The sequence below is a fragment of the Oratosquilla oratoria genome, chromosome 9 (assembly GCF_046742065.1).
Source record: "Oratosquilla oratoria isolate Oo_2021 chromosome 9, ASM4674206v1, whole genome shotgun sequence".
NCBI classification, from domain to species: domain Eukaryota; kingdom Metazoa; phylum Arthropoda; class Malacostraca; order Stomatopoda; family Squillidae; genus Oratosquilla; species Oratosquilla oratoria.
Genome location: NC_134785.1, coordinates 73,246,457 through 73,263,860, shown reverse-complemented (window position 1 = coordinate 73,263,860; position 17,404 = coordinate 73,246,457). Strand labels below are relative to the sequence as shown.

At 41.8% G+C, this 17,404-nt stretch overlaps 1 protein-coding gene across 2 annotated transcripts in view; it reads left to right on the top strand.

Annotated features, from left to right (window-relative positions):
- LOC143028610 (uncharacterized) overlaps positions 1–17,404 on the top strand; it is a 51,742-nt gene that overhangs the window by 13,883 nt on the left and 20,455 nt on the right. For both annotated transcript variants that reach the window (XM_076190970.1, XM_076190969.1), the window contains exon 3: positions 16,614–16,718. In XM_076190970.1, the coding sequence (XP_076047085.1) occupies positions 16,614–16,718 (105 nt within the window). The remainder of the gene's footprint in view (positions 1–16,613; positions 16,719–17,404) is intronic.

Sequence of the window (17,404 nt, the reverse complement as noted above, 5' to 3'; positions counted from 1 at the left end):
ATTTTATTTTATTTTTATTTTTTATTATTATTAGAATAGTTATTTATGTTACCTTTCATTTAGATTTGCCTTAACAACATCAAGGCCACAAAGTATGAACCCCTCCAAGACAGAAAGTCCTTATATCCTTGTGGAAGGCATAGCTCCCATCCCGTAAAATACAACTAGGTAAATGCACACACACATGCAGACACAAAGAAGAGTAGGAGAAGAACTACTAACCATCTACAGAATTATGAAAGGGAGGAAAGTCCTTGATAGAGATGATTTACTAAAAAAAAACGAGGACATGAAAAGAAACTTAAAAGGGATAGTTACAGAAGAGATCTGAAAAAGACTAGCTTCCCACACAGAGTAATAGATATCAGGAACAAACTGAATGAGGAAACAGTGAGTGCAAAAACTATAGAAGAATTTAAGATCAAACTGGATGCTGAAAGATACAAAAGCCGGTCACTATGAGCATAGTTCTCTTCCCATAAAATATAACTAGGTAAAACTAGGTAAATACATACACACAAATTGGATAAAACAATACATACATACATATACCAAGGCTTTTTCCCCCTTACAAGGGAGGTAGCCAAAAAAGGGAAAGGCATAAAATCATTTCCACCCATTCCATCCCTGAATACACTCCACACCCCTCCACCCTCCCTCTTATCTGAGCAACTCCTGGATGACGGGTCATCCCTGCACCTTGTCCACTGCCCTGGGTCAGAAGCAGTGTCGCAAGACACAGCACATCCACAGCAAGGCCGCTTCATTAAATCGGCGACCCCCCCCTCTCCGTCCGTGCAAACACCATACATGAAATTTAGAACAAATTAGATGTTGCGAGATACAAAGACAGGACACCACAAGGATAGCTCCCCTTCCTGTAAAATACAACTAGGTAAATACACACACAGTATTGACAAATATGAAGGTGACTTTTCACTACAGAGACGAGATAGTAAAAAGAAAAATAATAACTGAATGACTGATCCATCCTCGATTAGAATATACACCAATGGTGTGATCTCTACACAAAATGAAGTATATAAATAAGATCAAGAGAATATGAAGAGTAGTAACCAGTTCAGTTTGCATAAAATGTGTAAAGTGATTAGGAGCACAGGTCCTGCCATTACAGAAAAGAGAGAGGCTAATGATTGTAGTGATCAGATTGTGTAAGGGAGTAGACAAAACTGAAGATCTCTTTGTTTAGGTTGGGAGGTTGGCATTAGGTCAGAGGTACAAATCCATGGAGATCATATGTCTGAAGGATGTCAAAAACCACCGTTTTCTCCATAAATGTGTCAAGTCTTGGAATAGTGTAAAAAATGGTATTGCCCAAGCTAGATCAGTAATTGAGTTTGAAACTATGAGTGTTGATTGGGAGAAAATAGCTTGGATTTTCAGAAACATGGTCCATTTTCTGGATCTGTATTACAGTTAGGGTCCCAGAAGGCTAGTCACTTTTCTTGCTGTTGCATCATACATATACCAAGGGCCTTTACCCCCCTTACAAGGGAGGTAGCCAAAGTCAAAAGGCTTAATTCCACTTCTACCCACTCAATCCCCACCCACTCCACTCCCAGTCATAACCCCTCCATCCTTCCCTCTTTTCCTTTCCTGGGTGATGAGTCATTCCTGCATCTTGCCCATTGACCTGGGTCAGAAGCAATGCAGCATGGCTGTTTTGTTTAATTGGCAAAAAAAAAAAAAAAAAAAAAAACTATGTCCCCTCTTGCAGGAAAAGAGAAGATGGGGAGAAATCCCTTCAGACTGCATCAGAACATCATTCACCCATAACTACTCCCAAACCACCCCATCCCCCACCCAGTCCCATGTATCACAGCATAAGCCATACATAACCATTCTCCACTCACCCTTCCTGAACAGACAACTGCCCCTTTCTCAATGCCCCTTTTGTCCCATCCATCCATCTCATCCTTGGTTGCCCCCTCCTGTTCATTCCATCCACCTCTGCCTTCCACACTTCTTTTACTAATCTTTCTTCACTCATTCTTTCCATGTGTCCAATCCATCCTAATACTGTACTCTTTTCTTCATCCCTATCTCCCAACTCCTTTTTTACCCCCACTCTCCTCCTCACCTCCTCATAACTCTATCCTAGTAATCCCCACCATACTTCTCAGACATTTCATCTCAAAAATACTTAAACTTTTCCTCTCTCTCTCTCTTATGTTGCATGTTTCTGCCCCGTACAGTGCTGTTGGCACAATAATCCCTTCCCAAATGTCTTTTTCTCATTACATTTTTTAATCCTCTAAGGCATTTACTTGTATCTCTCAATCTACATTCTACCTCCACCTCCACTCCTTTCCAGCCACATTCACCCCCAAGTATCTAAAGCTATACACTTCCTCCTACTTATGATAAAGTAAACACAATTATAGAAAGAAAGAAGAGAAAAAGTTGAATAAAACTAAGAAATTTCTTTTTAGGTCATGGGAACAATTTAAAGAAGACCACATGTGAGAAGGATATCAAAGAATACAGTTGTCAATATAGATGCATCAACTCTGGAGAATAGCTAAGGTGTTATAGCCAAAGATAAAACTAGAAGCAAATGCAAAATTAGGCATGATTTTTGGAGGGAAGGAGATAGGAGTACCTGAGTTGAGCTCCTTTACTCTACTCCCATCCTTTGATTGGATGGACAAGGGGGGGGGCATCATTCTAATGAACATAATTACTAAGGATTGTGAAGATGGTCGCAATATGCTGCGATAAAAAGACCAACATTATTATTGTTAATATTTTATTTTATTTATCTTTTTTATTTAATTTGTTTATGTATTTATTTATTTGACAAGACATTAGTGCTGTGATACAAAGACCAACATTATTATTATTTTATTTTATTTATTTATTCATCTTTTTTATTTAATTTGTTAATTTATTTACTTATTTATTTGACAAGACATTAGTGTCCAGTCATAAAGAAAATACTGGATAACTGCCCCCCTTTTTCTTTCTTTCCCTCCTGCTCTTCCTCTATTTCCCCCCCCATCCTCTTTATCTTTCTGTGTTTCTTTGTCTCCCTCTCTCCCTCCATCTTTCTCTCGTGTAAATATTTCTTCTGTCATTTTCTTCCTGCCCCACTCATCCACTGGGGCTTGCCCTGACCATGGCCTCATCCTTTTTAATGTATATTCTCCTTGTTTCCATCCCCCCTCATCTTCTCACTTCTCTCATTTTCATTGCAATTCACTCTCCATTTTCTCCTCTGTAACCAAATAACCTCACCATCTTTTTCCCTTTTTTCCCCTCCCTCCCTCCCTCCCTCCCTCCCTCCCTCTCCTCACCCCTCCTTCCTTCCCCTTTTCACTTTCCCCTGCTTATTTTTATTGTCTTCACCCCTTCCTTGGTCCCTATCATCTGTAACTCCTTCTGCCTCTGCTCTTCTCTGTTTGCACTGTCCCCTCACCCTCCTCATGTAATTCCTTTTTTGTCTTCTCACCATTTTACATTTTCTTCCATCTCTCATCTGTACCTTGTCATTCCTCTGTCCGTCTGTTTCCCCTTCTTCTCTTCTCTCTTTCCTCTCGCTCCTCTACCTTCCTCGCTGCCCTCTCCATTTCTCTCGGCTCCCATTTCATGTACTCTCTTTCTTCACTTATATTTCCTTTCACTTCCTTTCTCATCACAGTCTCCCTCACCTAACTAACTCTCTCGCTTCTTTCCATATTCTCCCCATCACCTCAGACTTTTCCTCCTTCCTCTGCATCCTCCCCCCCCCCTATTCCCTCCTGTCCATTTCCTGGTCCTCTTCCCCCACCCCCTTCCACTTCCCTATCTGCTACTTACTACCTTCTCTTTATCTCAGTCTCTCTTCACTCCTCCTTGCTCTCCTTCCCTCTCCTCTCTGTGTCTCTTTCTGTTACCTCTTCATCTCCCCAGCCCCCATCTCTCACTCCACTCATCCCAACTTTTTCTTTGTATACATCCCCTCCCCCCACCTCTCTTGTACCTTGCCCCCTCTCAGGATCACAGTACTTTAGGCATTATTTTCTTGCTTTAACATCATCTGTCCTTCTCTACTTCCCTTCTCTCCCTCATCTTCTCTCTCTCCCATTTCTCTTTTTGGCTTTGCATCCCCTTCTACTCTCTTATTCTTACAACTTATTTCCCATGTCTCTCTCTCTCTCCCTTTCTCTTTTCCCCATCTGTCATCCTCTCCACCTCTTCCATCTTTTCCATAATTTCTGCCTTTTCTATTCTTTCTACCCCATTCTCTCTCTCTCTCTCTCTCTCTCTCTCTCTCTCTCTCTCTCTCTCTCTCTCTCTCTCTCTCTCTCTCTCTCTCTCTCTCTCTCTCTCTCTCTCTCTCTCTCTCTTAACCTCCTCACTCCTCCTTTCCTCTCACCTTTCTCTCTCCTATCTTCACTTCTCTTCTCTCCCCCTCCTCTCTTCTCTTCATTGCTCTCTGTTCCCATTCTCTTCCCCTGGTTTCCCACCCTCCTCTTTCCCCCTTTTCTCCTCTTCCTCTCTTCCCCTCCCTTTCCCTCACCCCCTTTCTCCCCCCCCATTCTCTCATCTTTGTCCCCCCTCTTTCTCTCCAGGTCTCCTTTCTCCTCCTCTCTCCCTTCATCACCCACTCTCCCTTCCTATCCTCCCCCTCTCTCATCTCCTCTTCCTCTCTCCTATTCTCTCCCTCTCTGCCCTCCTCTCATCTAACCCATTCCCTCTCAACCCTTCTCATTGCCTCCTCTCTCATGCCCCCCTCCTCCCCGTCACCTTCATCCTCTCCCTCACCTTCATCCTCTCCCTCACACCCCTCAACCTTACCCCCCTCTTCCTTACCCCCTATCCTCTCCCTCACCCCCATCTTCTGTTTCACCCCAATCCTCTCTCTCCTCTCATCTCTCTCCTCTCATCTCTCCTCATTCTCTCCTCACTCTCTCCTCTCTCTCTCCTCTCTCTCTCTCTCTCTTTATCTCTTTCTCTCTTTCTCTCTCTGTCTCTCTCTCCTCTCTCTCTCTCCTCTCTCTCTCTCTCTCTTTATCTCTTTCTCTCTTTCTCTCTCTGTCTCTCTCCACATGTTTCAATTGTATGCAATGACTACTTTAGGGACTTCAATGACACCCCTATAGACTAGAGCCATCCATCATCCTTTTATGATTAGAGAATAGTCTCCACTCAAAGAAGATTGCTGATCACGTTCAGCTTCTTCTGTTTCTCCTTGCTGCCGCTACCCTTCTTAAACCTCTCCTTTACCACTGCTTTGACTCCACTTGTCTTCTTTAGTGTGATATTATTCCCAAGGATAAGAGCTTTGGTTATTGCTGAGAAGTACCGAGAGTACCCCCATTATTTCCTCCCTCATCCACCCCTCCTCTTCCCTCCTCTCTCCTATCTTTCCATTCCTTCCCTTCTTCACTTCCTCTCCTCTCCCCCTCTCTTTCCACTTTTCTTCTCCTCCTCCTCCTCCTCCTCCTCCTCCTCCTTCTCCTCCTCCTCTCTCTCTCTCTCTCTCTCTCTCTCTCTCTCTCTCTCTCTCTCTCTCTCTCTCTCTCTCTCTCTCTCTCTCTCTCTCTCTTTCTCTCTCTCCTCTCTCTCTCTCTCTCTCTCTCTCTCTCTCTCTCTCTCTCTCTCTCTCTCTCTCTCTCTCTCTCTCTCTCTCTCTCTCTCTCTCTCTCTCTCTCCCTCCCTCCCTCCCTCCCTCCCTCTCCTTTTTTCATTTACTGTCAATCCCTCTTGTTCGCTCTCCATCCTCTCTACCTTCCTCATTTCACCTTTCTTTTCTCCCTCATACTTCCCTTCTCCCCCTCTTGTTTCAGTGAAATCCTTCCATATCAGGTGACTCTTTTCCTCTCATTCTGTGCGGTGCCTTGCTAATTTGTTTATCACCATGGTACCCTCTCCAGTGGCAAAGGGGTGAAAGACTTTGTTGATGTGACCAGGTGTCATTTTCCCAATTGTTCCCCAGGCTATTTTATTTGTTGTTGTGGCACCCTGTCACTACCAAAGGGGTTATAATCTACAATTGTTTCGCTAAATCCATTCTATACCAGGTGGTCCAGCAGCCTGGGTATTTTGCTGCTTGTGAGCACAGTCTCTATAAGGTGACAATTTAACCTATATTCTGGCTTTTGTCCAGCTGTTTCATTCATGTCCATGTCAAGTGGTTTCTTTTATATTATTCTGTTGACTGTCAGGCTACTTTATTCCTCTACATGGCATTGCTGTGGTAGTGAAGGTGTTATTTTGTCTTGTGGAACCCATACCATATCGACTGGCACTGTTCCTTCGAATCACACGAAGAATTGTCACCCCAGACTTTGACACGGTGACAATTCTTCATGTGGGCTATCCTAGGGTGACAGTTCTTCATGTGGGCCACCCTGGGTTTACAATTCTTTGTTGATGACAATAATCATATCCTTCATTCAACCTAACCTAACCTAACTTGGCATAACCTGACCTAACCAAACCTAATCTAACATAACCTAACTTAATGTAACATAACCTAACCTAATCTAACTAATCTAACCAAACCTAATGTAACATAACTTAACCTAACCTAATCTAATCTAACAACTTAACCTAACCTAATCTAATCTAACAACCCAACCTAATCTTGATTCCACTGTTGATACTTGGTATACTGGGGTGACATTTCTTCAGGTGGGATCTCATGGGGTGACAATTCTTCATGTGGGTGTTCTGGGGTGACAATTCGTGTGGGCATTCTGGGGTGACAATTCTTCATGTGACCCGTTCTTTCTTTTATGGTTGTGATAATTTTAATTTATTCAACCACAAATTTTCACGGTAGTGAAGAGGTTATAGCGTATCACAGTAAACTCCTTTGGTATGAGATAGTATTGTTTATTTTGGCTGCCCTAAGACAGTTTTATTCATTTTTGTAGCATCCCTTTAAGTAATTAAGGAGCTGTTTCTTTTTATCTATGCAGCAACCATGTAGTAGTGAAGGAATTACAACATGCCTTGATTGATCCGTTTCATAACAGATGGTATATTTATTTTTATTTTGGCTGCCATCTGCTATTTCATTCATCATGACACTCACTGGGTAGCAAAGGATAGTTGAGCATATCTTATGAATACCTTCCTTATCAGATGCATTCTGGCCTCTGTCAAGCTACTTATTCATCTTTTTGATACCTCTTTAGTACCAAAGAATTTACAGCCGACTTAACCCCTACCATACCTGGTGGTATTTTTTATGTTATTCTGACTGTGACCAATAAGTGTTATTTGTCTCTGTGCACTTTCTTAGTAAAGAGGTCTAGGACTCCTTTTGTACTGGATGGCACTTTTAATTTTATTCTGTCTTCTGTGTGGCACCCACCCCATCAGCAGAGAAGGCATTGTAACCTGTCATTAATTATTTCCATATTAGGTGGCATTTCTTTTTCTCTGGTTTCCACAAGACAGTTTCATTCATCATATGACACCATGTCAGTAGTAGAGAGGTTTGCCTCTCTTGAATTACTCCTTGCCTGTCAGGTAACACTTCTCATTCTATTATGACAGCTGGGATTGATGGATCACGCCTACATGAGGTGGCCCCACAATGCAAAGAAACTCTCTTTAAGACATACAATACTACCTGTTTTTACCAAAACAATACCACCACAGGATTGGCCTAATAATGTATTGTCATAAAGAAGAAGAAAAAATCATGTTATGCACTGCCCCACACTGTTGTCAATTAGTTTCACAAAATTTCTTCCCTCATATGATCTGTGAATCAGTCTGGTGGAGTTGGCCAGGTTCCTTAGGGCTTTGAGTCTCATGCAAGAGAGCTCCAGGGCAACAGAGGAATTGATTTTTCATTCTGACTGCTGATATGCCATTTTGTATGTTTCTGTGCTGGCCTTTTATTGAGATGTAGTACCTGTCACAATGAACTCCATTCAGACCAGTTGGTATTTCTGTGGATGATGCCAGGCTACTTTGTTAATTTCTGTGGTACCCTCTCAGTACCAAAGGGGTAATTGTTTTTCTCTGTTAATTAACCCCTTTCACACTAGGTGGTACAATGATTCTGTTGTAGTTACTGGTGGTAATAAAAGGAGGAAGAGGAATTACAGTATGTGGTATGCTGTGAGGTAACATTGAAATTGCAAAATAGCAGTGCATTATTGTAAAGCTAAGAAATTGATTGAGATAAATCACAGGTAATTTCTTTGAAATTTAGAATTTTGAATTGCACTACATGCAAATACCTATGCTGTAAGTTTATTATTCATATTGACTACATCATTGACAGATTTGTTTTACCTACTACAAAATTAAGTCTATGATCATAGAGCTTGAGGCCATTGTTTCTCATGTTCTTTGTATTCAATATGAAAATGTTCTCAACTTACCAAAACCCATGTTGGAATAAAATGAAAGTAGTAAAGAGGTAGTATCAGACAAGTGTAGACATAATACCAAACAAAGGTGTAATAGGTTTATTGAGAAATATGTTGAAAAAAATAAACTGGGCCCAGTTAGGATCCCTGTAATTTTGCAGTAGGGAGGGGACATATTGCTGGATCCAGTTGTTGCTGCACTTTCTATCTTTCACCTGCTTACTTCATTCTATCCTCCCTACAATGTACAGTATACTGTACTTCTGCACAGAAGGCAACCAGTCATTGTGAAATCATTCACCAGTCATGATCACTACTTCACTGACATTGTGCCAGTCATTTAGAATAATTACTCATATGTACCTCCTATGGTATATTGAACACAATAACTGATATATGATAACAATGAACTTGATGATTATGTCAGTGAATAATGAAATGTGGAGTACATAAGGGATAATGAACAATGATGTACTGTGTATCAGAATGAACTTAGATGAGTTTATCTTTATCACTCAGAAGTGGGTTATCAGCATGACCCTCAAAAGTGGAGGAAGGCCTCATGTCATTAAGTTTGTCATTTTCAAGTGATTGATCATGTTCATGTATGACATACATACAGCTTATGTTACTCTGATATTTCAATATTTGAATTGTGGTAAAGTCTTGTGTATAAATTCTTGTACAACTGTGTCCTTGATATTGGATTGGCATATTTAGATTGTTTATTTTTTGTATCATGTCCTGTGATTTTCCTTTTCCACATAACTCTTAGTTTTGATGGCCTCCTTGGGATCTTTATTGTCACCATGTAGATTTTGATGTTGAAGAGGCATTCATTTATATTTGCTTGGACAGAGTGATTAAACAACTCTTCCTCTGGGATTGAAACCCCAGGCCATGCATCATCAAAGGACACTGCCAATTATGCAGCAATGGATATCTAAAAAATATTAGGCATAGGCACAGTGTAAGCAGTCTTTTAGACATCTATCATAGTGTAATTGGCAGTGTCTAATTCTCGTGATGGATTGAATTCCATGAGAAGAGCCATTTAGTTTGGATATTCGTAATGACATCAGTGGTGAAACATTCCATTGATTCCCAAGTGAAATTTATCAGGCAAAGCTTCCACAATGATGGTTAGTCTAGGTGGTCTAACTCCTCCACAGTTGAGGTGGTAGTATAGAGACAGATAGCCAAGAGCCAGCCACAATAGGGAAAAAGTGCTACCTAGCACCAAAGGAGCTAAAGGTATTGATGATGCAGTAATCCAGTGGCTGGATTAAGGAGGTAGGAACACAACCTGTAGCCATTGCTTGGCAAATTGCAAGGGAAAGTCCAAGCACATATTCAGAATTAAGAAAGACCTTAAAGTCAGTAGAATTAAAGTTTGCATTAAGACTAAGAGAAAATTGTTGTCATCTAAGCCTTTGTATCAAGCATTCTGTGTGCAGGAGGCAGATTTCTTTGTCTATGCCTTAAGCCCTATGAGTTGGTTGGTTTCATGTTGGTTCAGGCTCAATCTGTTGTATAGGAGCATGGTTAGCTAATCAAATTGCTGTGAACCTTGAGATAACTTTTTCTTTTCCGACACACACACACACACACTCACACTCTCTCTCTCTCTTTCTCTTTTATTCCCTCCCTCATACCTTTCTCCCTCTTCCTCCCTGACCCCTCTCTCTCACCCTTCCTTCCTCACCCCCCTCCCTCCCTCCTTTCCTTCCCTCCCCTACCCATCTTCCCCCCCCTTTTTTTCTTTCTTTCTTTCGATCTCACTCTGCTCTGTAGTCTCCGTGCCACTCTCCTCTCAGCTTTCTCCCGCTCACCTTAATATTGTTAGGAAATCTTTCGAGTACATCGTCATCCCGGAAGCATCGTCGATGTAAGATGCCGAGGTGTTCTGAAATATATGCATATATTTTTAGTAGAATTTTATATGGAAATATTCTCACGAAATATTGATAGACACATATACATATTTATAATGAAATAATCATTTGGCAAAACATATGTAAATTACAACGAAACTTGGATCTTCAAGGTAATCAGACACTTTTTTGACGATTAATACAATTTTGTATGCAGATATTCTCACCAAATACAGATAATTATACACATATACATAATTATAGTCAAGTGGTCATTGGCTGAAAATAACCTTGCAACCAAACGAGTAGTGTCCCGTGTTATGTCGACATTCGGCCTGGAACACGGAAGTATTGTTTGAATAGAAAGTAAGATCAGGACCGTTTGGCCATCATGCGGTGAGGATGGACGAGAAAGTGGGAAAGTGTAAACGTGCTTCCTGCCACTGCGTTCTATATTTCCAAGTCGTTGCCAAGGTCATCAAGAGGCGAGGAAGGAAGAGGAGAATGCATCGGTCTGCCGCTGCAGGCTCCGAAGGAAGTCGGTGATTGATAAAAGGAACAGGGGCGGGAACGTAGGTGTTGCGCAGCTTTCTTGATGAGGCCGTCCTATAGACAGTCAAGATACGCTCGAGCACGCGCGCAGGCAAACGTACGCACGCACGCACGTACATCTCAAGCGCGCGTACACATACACTTACCACGCGCACGCACACACACGAACGCAGATGAAGGGGAAAATGTGAAAGAAGTAATGATGGTTCTAAAGAGTAATGACCAGTAAGAGACACGGCAAAATGAATGCTACAACTGCAGGTTCAGTTATGATAAGATGAGAAAGAGAAACAATAGTATTTCATCGGTGATAACCTGCGCTGTATCATGCCAAAGAGATTGAGTCATGAGGTGACTAAAGAGAGACATGCAGAAAATAGCAGAAAGGAGAGAGCAGTAGAAGGTAAAAGTGAGCAACCAGGTAAGGCCAAGATTAAAATAAAAACGTGAATAATGATAGAAGGAAGTGGTAAGAGTTGTATTGCCACGTATCCCACAGAAAACGAAGATCACACATACACACACACACACACACCCCTCATGGCGCTGTGGTTAGAGCTCTGGCCTGCCACTACGGAGGTCCGGGTTCGATCCTCGCCCGGGGCTGAAATAATATCAGTATCGCAGCGCTGAGGGGTGTTACTCCAACTCTCGTGGGCGGGGAGTTGGGGGTGTGTGTGTGTGCAAGGTCATAGCATTACCCATAGATCGGACCTACGAGCTCTGAGCTCTCTTCCAGGAGGGAAATAGCTGTCGATCACGAGTCCAACACGTGATCCAAAGACCAAGTGAATACAAGTGAATACACACATATTTACCTAGTTGTAATTTACGGGAAGGGGAGCTATGCTGGTGGTGTCCCGTCTTCATATCTCATTTTATCTAAACTATTTTTAAATTGTGTGTGTGTGTGTGTATAATATTTATTTATGTGTGTGATAAATAAATAAATGTAATGCAGGATTTGGGTGAACAATTATAGAAGTTAATTGAAAATTAAATGAAGTAAAAATCATTTTTTTATCCTGACACCAAGGCTGGCAGGTATACCCAAAGTGGTTGAAAAGGTTAGGTTAGCCTAGCCTAGCTTAACAAAATTCTAAAGAAAAAATAAATAAAACAAAATTTTGGGAAAACAAATGATACAAAAGTTATTATACAACTAACCTTGGTTGGAGCCTTTTAATTGTGAAGAGATCAGTTGGAAGGATTCGGAAATGAGCAGAAATTATGTCATGTGGTAATACATTTAACTATGATGAACTGGAAAATGAGTAGGTCTCAGAATTTAGACTCAAGACATTAGGGCTAATACACTGACAAGGCTGAACATTGTTATTGTATTTCTAGGATATTAGTATTTCATAGGTAAAAGTGATAATGCAGTACTTGAAGTCAGTATAACTAGGAAATATGGTAGTGTATATATATATATATAAGTACTGGTAATATAGACAAAAAAGAAGGCATACAAAAACAGAGAAAGGATGAAAAGGAATACAAGAAAATCAGAAATTAACATTGAAAGATTTAAAAGAGAGGAAGAATGAATTTTGAAAGGGGTGTTACATGAAGATAATCGAAGCTGCTTTACAGGTTTGTTCATGGCCGTGTGGAACACAGAAGGAATCGCAAAGGTTTAGATGGGATAGTATATCATGAAGAAAAAAAAAAACCCACTGAAATAATGAAGGAAAATAGTTAAGTTTAGATAAGGAAAAAGATTTAAAGAAAAGGGAAGAGAGATCCTGTGACAGACAGTAAAGGATTGGTATTCAGTATTGTTGATGCAGAGATGTTTTTGGAATAGTTCAAGATTTGTTATACATGTATTGCTATTCTGAATTGTGAAGGAAAATAACCCAAGTTTGGGAAAGGTGCATATTTGGGTCTGTATGATTGAGAAATAAAGTAAAATTTGAGGTCTTTGTGCTCTGGTTTGTGAAAGTTCATTTGGTATCATGCAAACTGGTAAATATGTCACTATAACAGGAATTGTAAAATTGTAGATCTTTGTTAGAAAATTTGAAGATTGTTTCCTTGTGATTTTCAGCTTTTTTTTCTCCCTATATTCTCTTTTGACCATTCTTAGTTTGGCCCTGTTGTGACAAATGAAAAAAAAAATGTATATTTATTTTTCATTTTATTTTATATATATATATATTATTATTTATTTATTTATTTATTTATTTTTTTTTTTTTTTTTTGTAAGTAGAAGTGAAAGAGCACATAGCATATCCAATATAATAAATGTAAAGATGTGGAAAATACTAAATGATGATATTGGAAAAAATATATTTACCGAGCTTATCTGCTTGGTGCTTACCTCTTCAAAGTTTCCCTAGTGTACTACCCAAGGGTACATGTACCCCAGGTTTAGAATTTTGTCGTTCATTCAACCTCTCACCTCAGTTCTCTCTTGCAAAATGTTTGTGGCCAATGTTCCCTTAAAGCATGTGAACATGTTTTACAACTAGCATACGGAGGAAAAATGTGTGTACACACAAGATTTTCAAGATGGCATTGAATTCTTTAATTATTCAGAATTGAAAGGTTTGTAGATTGGCTTCAAGTGGTTATTGGAGCAATGGTGACTCACTTGGGGACAGTAGTTCTCTGAAGATGTGATATCATACAGTAGAGGGGGGAAAGGAGCTATGTAGGGATAGTAAATTATATATATATATATATATATATATATATATATACATACATACATATATATTTTCTCTCCAATTGTACAAGAATGCTGGATGACTCTGGACCATAGGGGTGTCACTTAAAGCTCCAAATATATTGTCAGCACAAAAATTCGCCGTCAGTACTCTATACAGAACCATGTTATGGGACAGCAAGGGTAGATTATGCATTAATGTGTGAGATTTATATTGCGAGCAGGTGAAGTGGAAATGATAATGAAGATGGTGAAAGACATGACTATGATGAGGGGACGAACGATGATACACAACCAATCGTTGGTCATAATATGGTTAGGATCTCTGACAACCCCCACCCCCCACCCCCCCGCGCCCCTATGACGTCATGCCAGAGGGGCGAATGAACACCTGTTTCAGGCCAGCTGACGTCCAAGGAAGAACGAGGACGCTCGCGGCCAGACAATTGATCCTGTGTGGCAGTTGTACTGAGTACACGTGTGCACACTGTGTACTCACTCTGCCGCGCGCTCGCACACGAACGCATACACGCGCGCACGCACATATATATGGAGAGTATGATACGGGACCCAACGAGCGTTGCTCCTTTCCTGTATACTGCGTTTAGGTAAACGGACACGCGCGCGCTCACGTACGCACGCTGTCCTCCTCCTCCTCGCCACACTTCCTTTCCTCTTCCTTCTCCACTCTATATACTCCCTTCCTCTCCCCCACTTCCTCACCCCTCCTCTCCCCCTCCTCCCTTGTACTTCTTGTCTCCTAATCCTTTCCTCGCATCCCCCCTCCCCTTCCCCCTTCCCTCTCCTCCTCCTCCTCCTCTCAACTTCCTCTCCCCCTCCTGCACTCTACTTACCCCCTTCCTCCCCACCGCCTCAACTTCCCCACCCCTCCTCCTTATCTCCCCCTCCTCCCCACCACTTCGCCACCCCTTCTCCTCTCCCCCTCCTCCTTTCTCCCTCCCCCCTCCCATCTTGGCCACCCCTCCTCCTATCTTGGCCACCCCTCCTCCTCTCCCCCTCCCCTCCCTTCTCTACCATTTCTCCTGTCCCTCTTGCCCTCCCCCCTCCCCCCGTGTCACCCTTTTACAGTTTTTCACCCCATTGTCTTCCTCCTCTTCCTCTTCCTTTTCCTCTCTTCACTCTCCTCTTTCAAATCCTCTTGGTACTATTGGCACTTCTCTCTCTCCTCCTCCTCCTCTTTCTCCTCCTCCTCCTCCTCTTTCTCCTCCTCCTCCTCTTTCTCCTCCTCCTTTCTTCACTCTCCTCTTTCAGATCCCCTTGCTCCTATTCGCACTTTTCTCTCCTCTTCTGTTCCTCCTCTCCTCTTCCTCCTCTTCCTCCTCCTCCTCCTCTTCCTCTTCCTCCTCCTTTCTTCACTCTCCTCTATCAAGTACCCTTGCTCCTATTCGCACTTCTCTCTCCTCTTCTATTCCTCCTCCTATTATTCCTCTTTTCTTCCTCCTGTTCCTCTTCCTTTCACTCCACTTTTCCCCTTCTTTTCCTACTCCACCTCCACTCTCTTCTACTCCTTTCTTCCTCCCACTCCTCTTCTCCTCCTCCTGTCCTTCTTTTTTTCCCCTCCACTTCCTCCTCCTCCTCCTCTTCCTCCCCTCCTCCTCTTCCACTCCTCCTCCTCCTCATCTCTATTCTTTCTTCTCCTTCCTCGCTCTTCTCTTGTTCCTCCACACTTTCTTCTCTCCACCTCTCTCATCCTTCTCTTCCACCACTTCCTTTCTATCTCTTCTCTGTCCTCCTCTTCTTCCTCCTCATTGTTTCTGTCCCTCTCCTCTACTTCCTCCTCCTCTTCCTCCTCCTCCTCTTCCTCCTCCTCTTCCTCCTCCTCCTCTTCCTCCTCCTCTTCTTTCACTCTCTCTTCCACCTCCTTCTCTTCCTCTTCCTCCACCTTCTCTTCCTCCACCTCCACTTCCCCATCCTCCTGCTGTTGTTTCCTCCATACTTTCCTCCTCTTCCCCTTAGACCCATTCTGCATGGGGGGACATCATTGTCAAGCATGTGATCTGCAGTTATTACAGTGACAAGTTTCACAAACTGGAAACTTGCAGCCCCACGTTGACCGGTAACAGGTCTTGGGCTTTCCTGTAGTTCTCTCTCTCTGAAGAAATGTCGAAATTTTGTCTTGTACTGTATCAGTGTGGAACTGCTTCTCAGTCGCTCCCTCGTAATAGGCAGAGGAAAGCGGATGCTAGTTTAAAAAAGTAAAAGTAGAAGGCAGAAGAAATGATTTGGTTTAGACTAGGATGGTGCCCCTTACAGAGGACTTTGTAGTATGGAATTTATTGAAACGTGCATTTGGTCCAACTTGCTGGTGGGAGGGTTCGAAATGCCGTCACCTCGACCTCTGCTACAAGTTGTGATGCTTTTACCTCCTCAACCAGTGAGTGGAGGAAAATACAGTTGAAATTGGTTGAGAGGTCTTGGACCAGACCCAGGGAACAAGTGCCAGCCCCTGGGACTGCACCTCCAGCCAATCGGTCAATCGCTGCCTTAAATTTCATTAATTGGAAAACCCACAGCCCCACAGTAGCTGGCATTGGTCCTCAGAACCCACCACAGATTTCTCTATGGGAAGAGACTTTGGACTGCTGTGTTTTACATCAGTGTAAGACTGTTTTTGTGTCACCAGGCGAATATTGTAGGAAGAGGAGATTAGTTGCTATTTGTCAGCTCCCCATGTGTGAAAAAGTGTAACAAATACAGTTGAAGGTAGTAAAGACAGATCTTGGACTCTGTGTGGAGACCATGTGCCAGCACCTCAGGGTTGCACCTCTTAATGGAGGCGAGGGATTTGCAGATACCTGTCATTGGTCTCCTGCACCTCCAGGACAGGTAAAGATGGGCAGAAGAGAGATTTCTCTCTGGCATCCATTTTGTATCACTACATGTAGGTACCCATAATTAGTCCCACTGTGACTTTATTGTAAAGGTTGCTCATTGTTAGTTTACGCGAGATCAGAAGACGAAGGAATTCTTTCCATAGTTCTGGTGGTGAAATAGATTCGAGAAGGTCCATTTACCATAAGTTTGGGCAGAACTGAACACCTGTACACAGAGGGTCTTGTCTCATGTCTTTCCTATCTGTTTTAATACAGTTTTCCTTGACTCCTCCAGGCGACAAATACCAGTGTATAATTATTGTATTTTAATATTTTTCAGATATGGGTATATATGGGTACTGTCCTCGCTGGGGGGATTTCTACCTGGTTGTGTGTGACATGTGCGGACATGCCGTCAAACCCCAAGCTCTCAAACAACATATAGGTATGTATGACTGGGCTGAAACAAGTAGAATCATAAAGTGTTTACTTACATGATCAGTTTATGAAATATAAAGTACATTTTTTGGATTATAGATAGCTCACTGTAGGGACATTAATTAGTAATGAGTCAAAAATATATGACTACTTTTATAGTGGTCCTCATGTTATTTAGTTACATCATCATTTTCAGCATTGTTACTGAGTATTTTATTGACCCTCTTCACTCGACATATTGTGCACTCCATTCATATAACCTTCATATCAATTAACCACTCCATCCATTGCATCATATCTCTCATGTAGGAAACCCAAATCTCCCAAGTAACCCACAACAGCCACCAGATTGGTCCACAAGTCACTCAAGGAATAGATATTGCATCATTTTTGGATGCCTAAGGTGGGGCATTGCAAGATGAGGTCATCTGTATGGTATAGTTGCATCTGGGCCAGTTTGTTTGCACTGGAGCTTTAGGTTTTCAGTCAGTGAAATTCAATGCAACAGTTATTATTTGATTAAAGGGGCTAGACTTGGATAACTGTTAGTCTTGTGGTGAATTAAGATTGATATTAATTAGAGATTTGTATATTCCATTGTTAGGGTGATATGGTTTTCTCAAGGTGTAGCATTCAGGTAATTTTATTTTGTGCTAGAGAACAGTTAGATTTGTTTTTAGAATGACCAGGAAA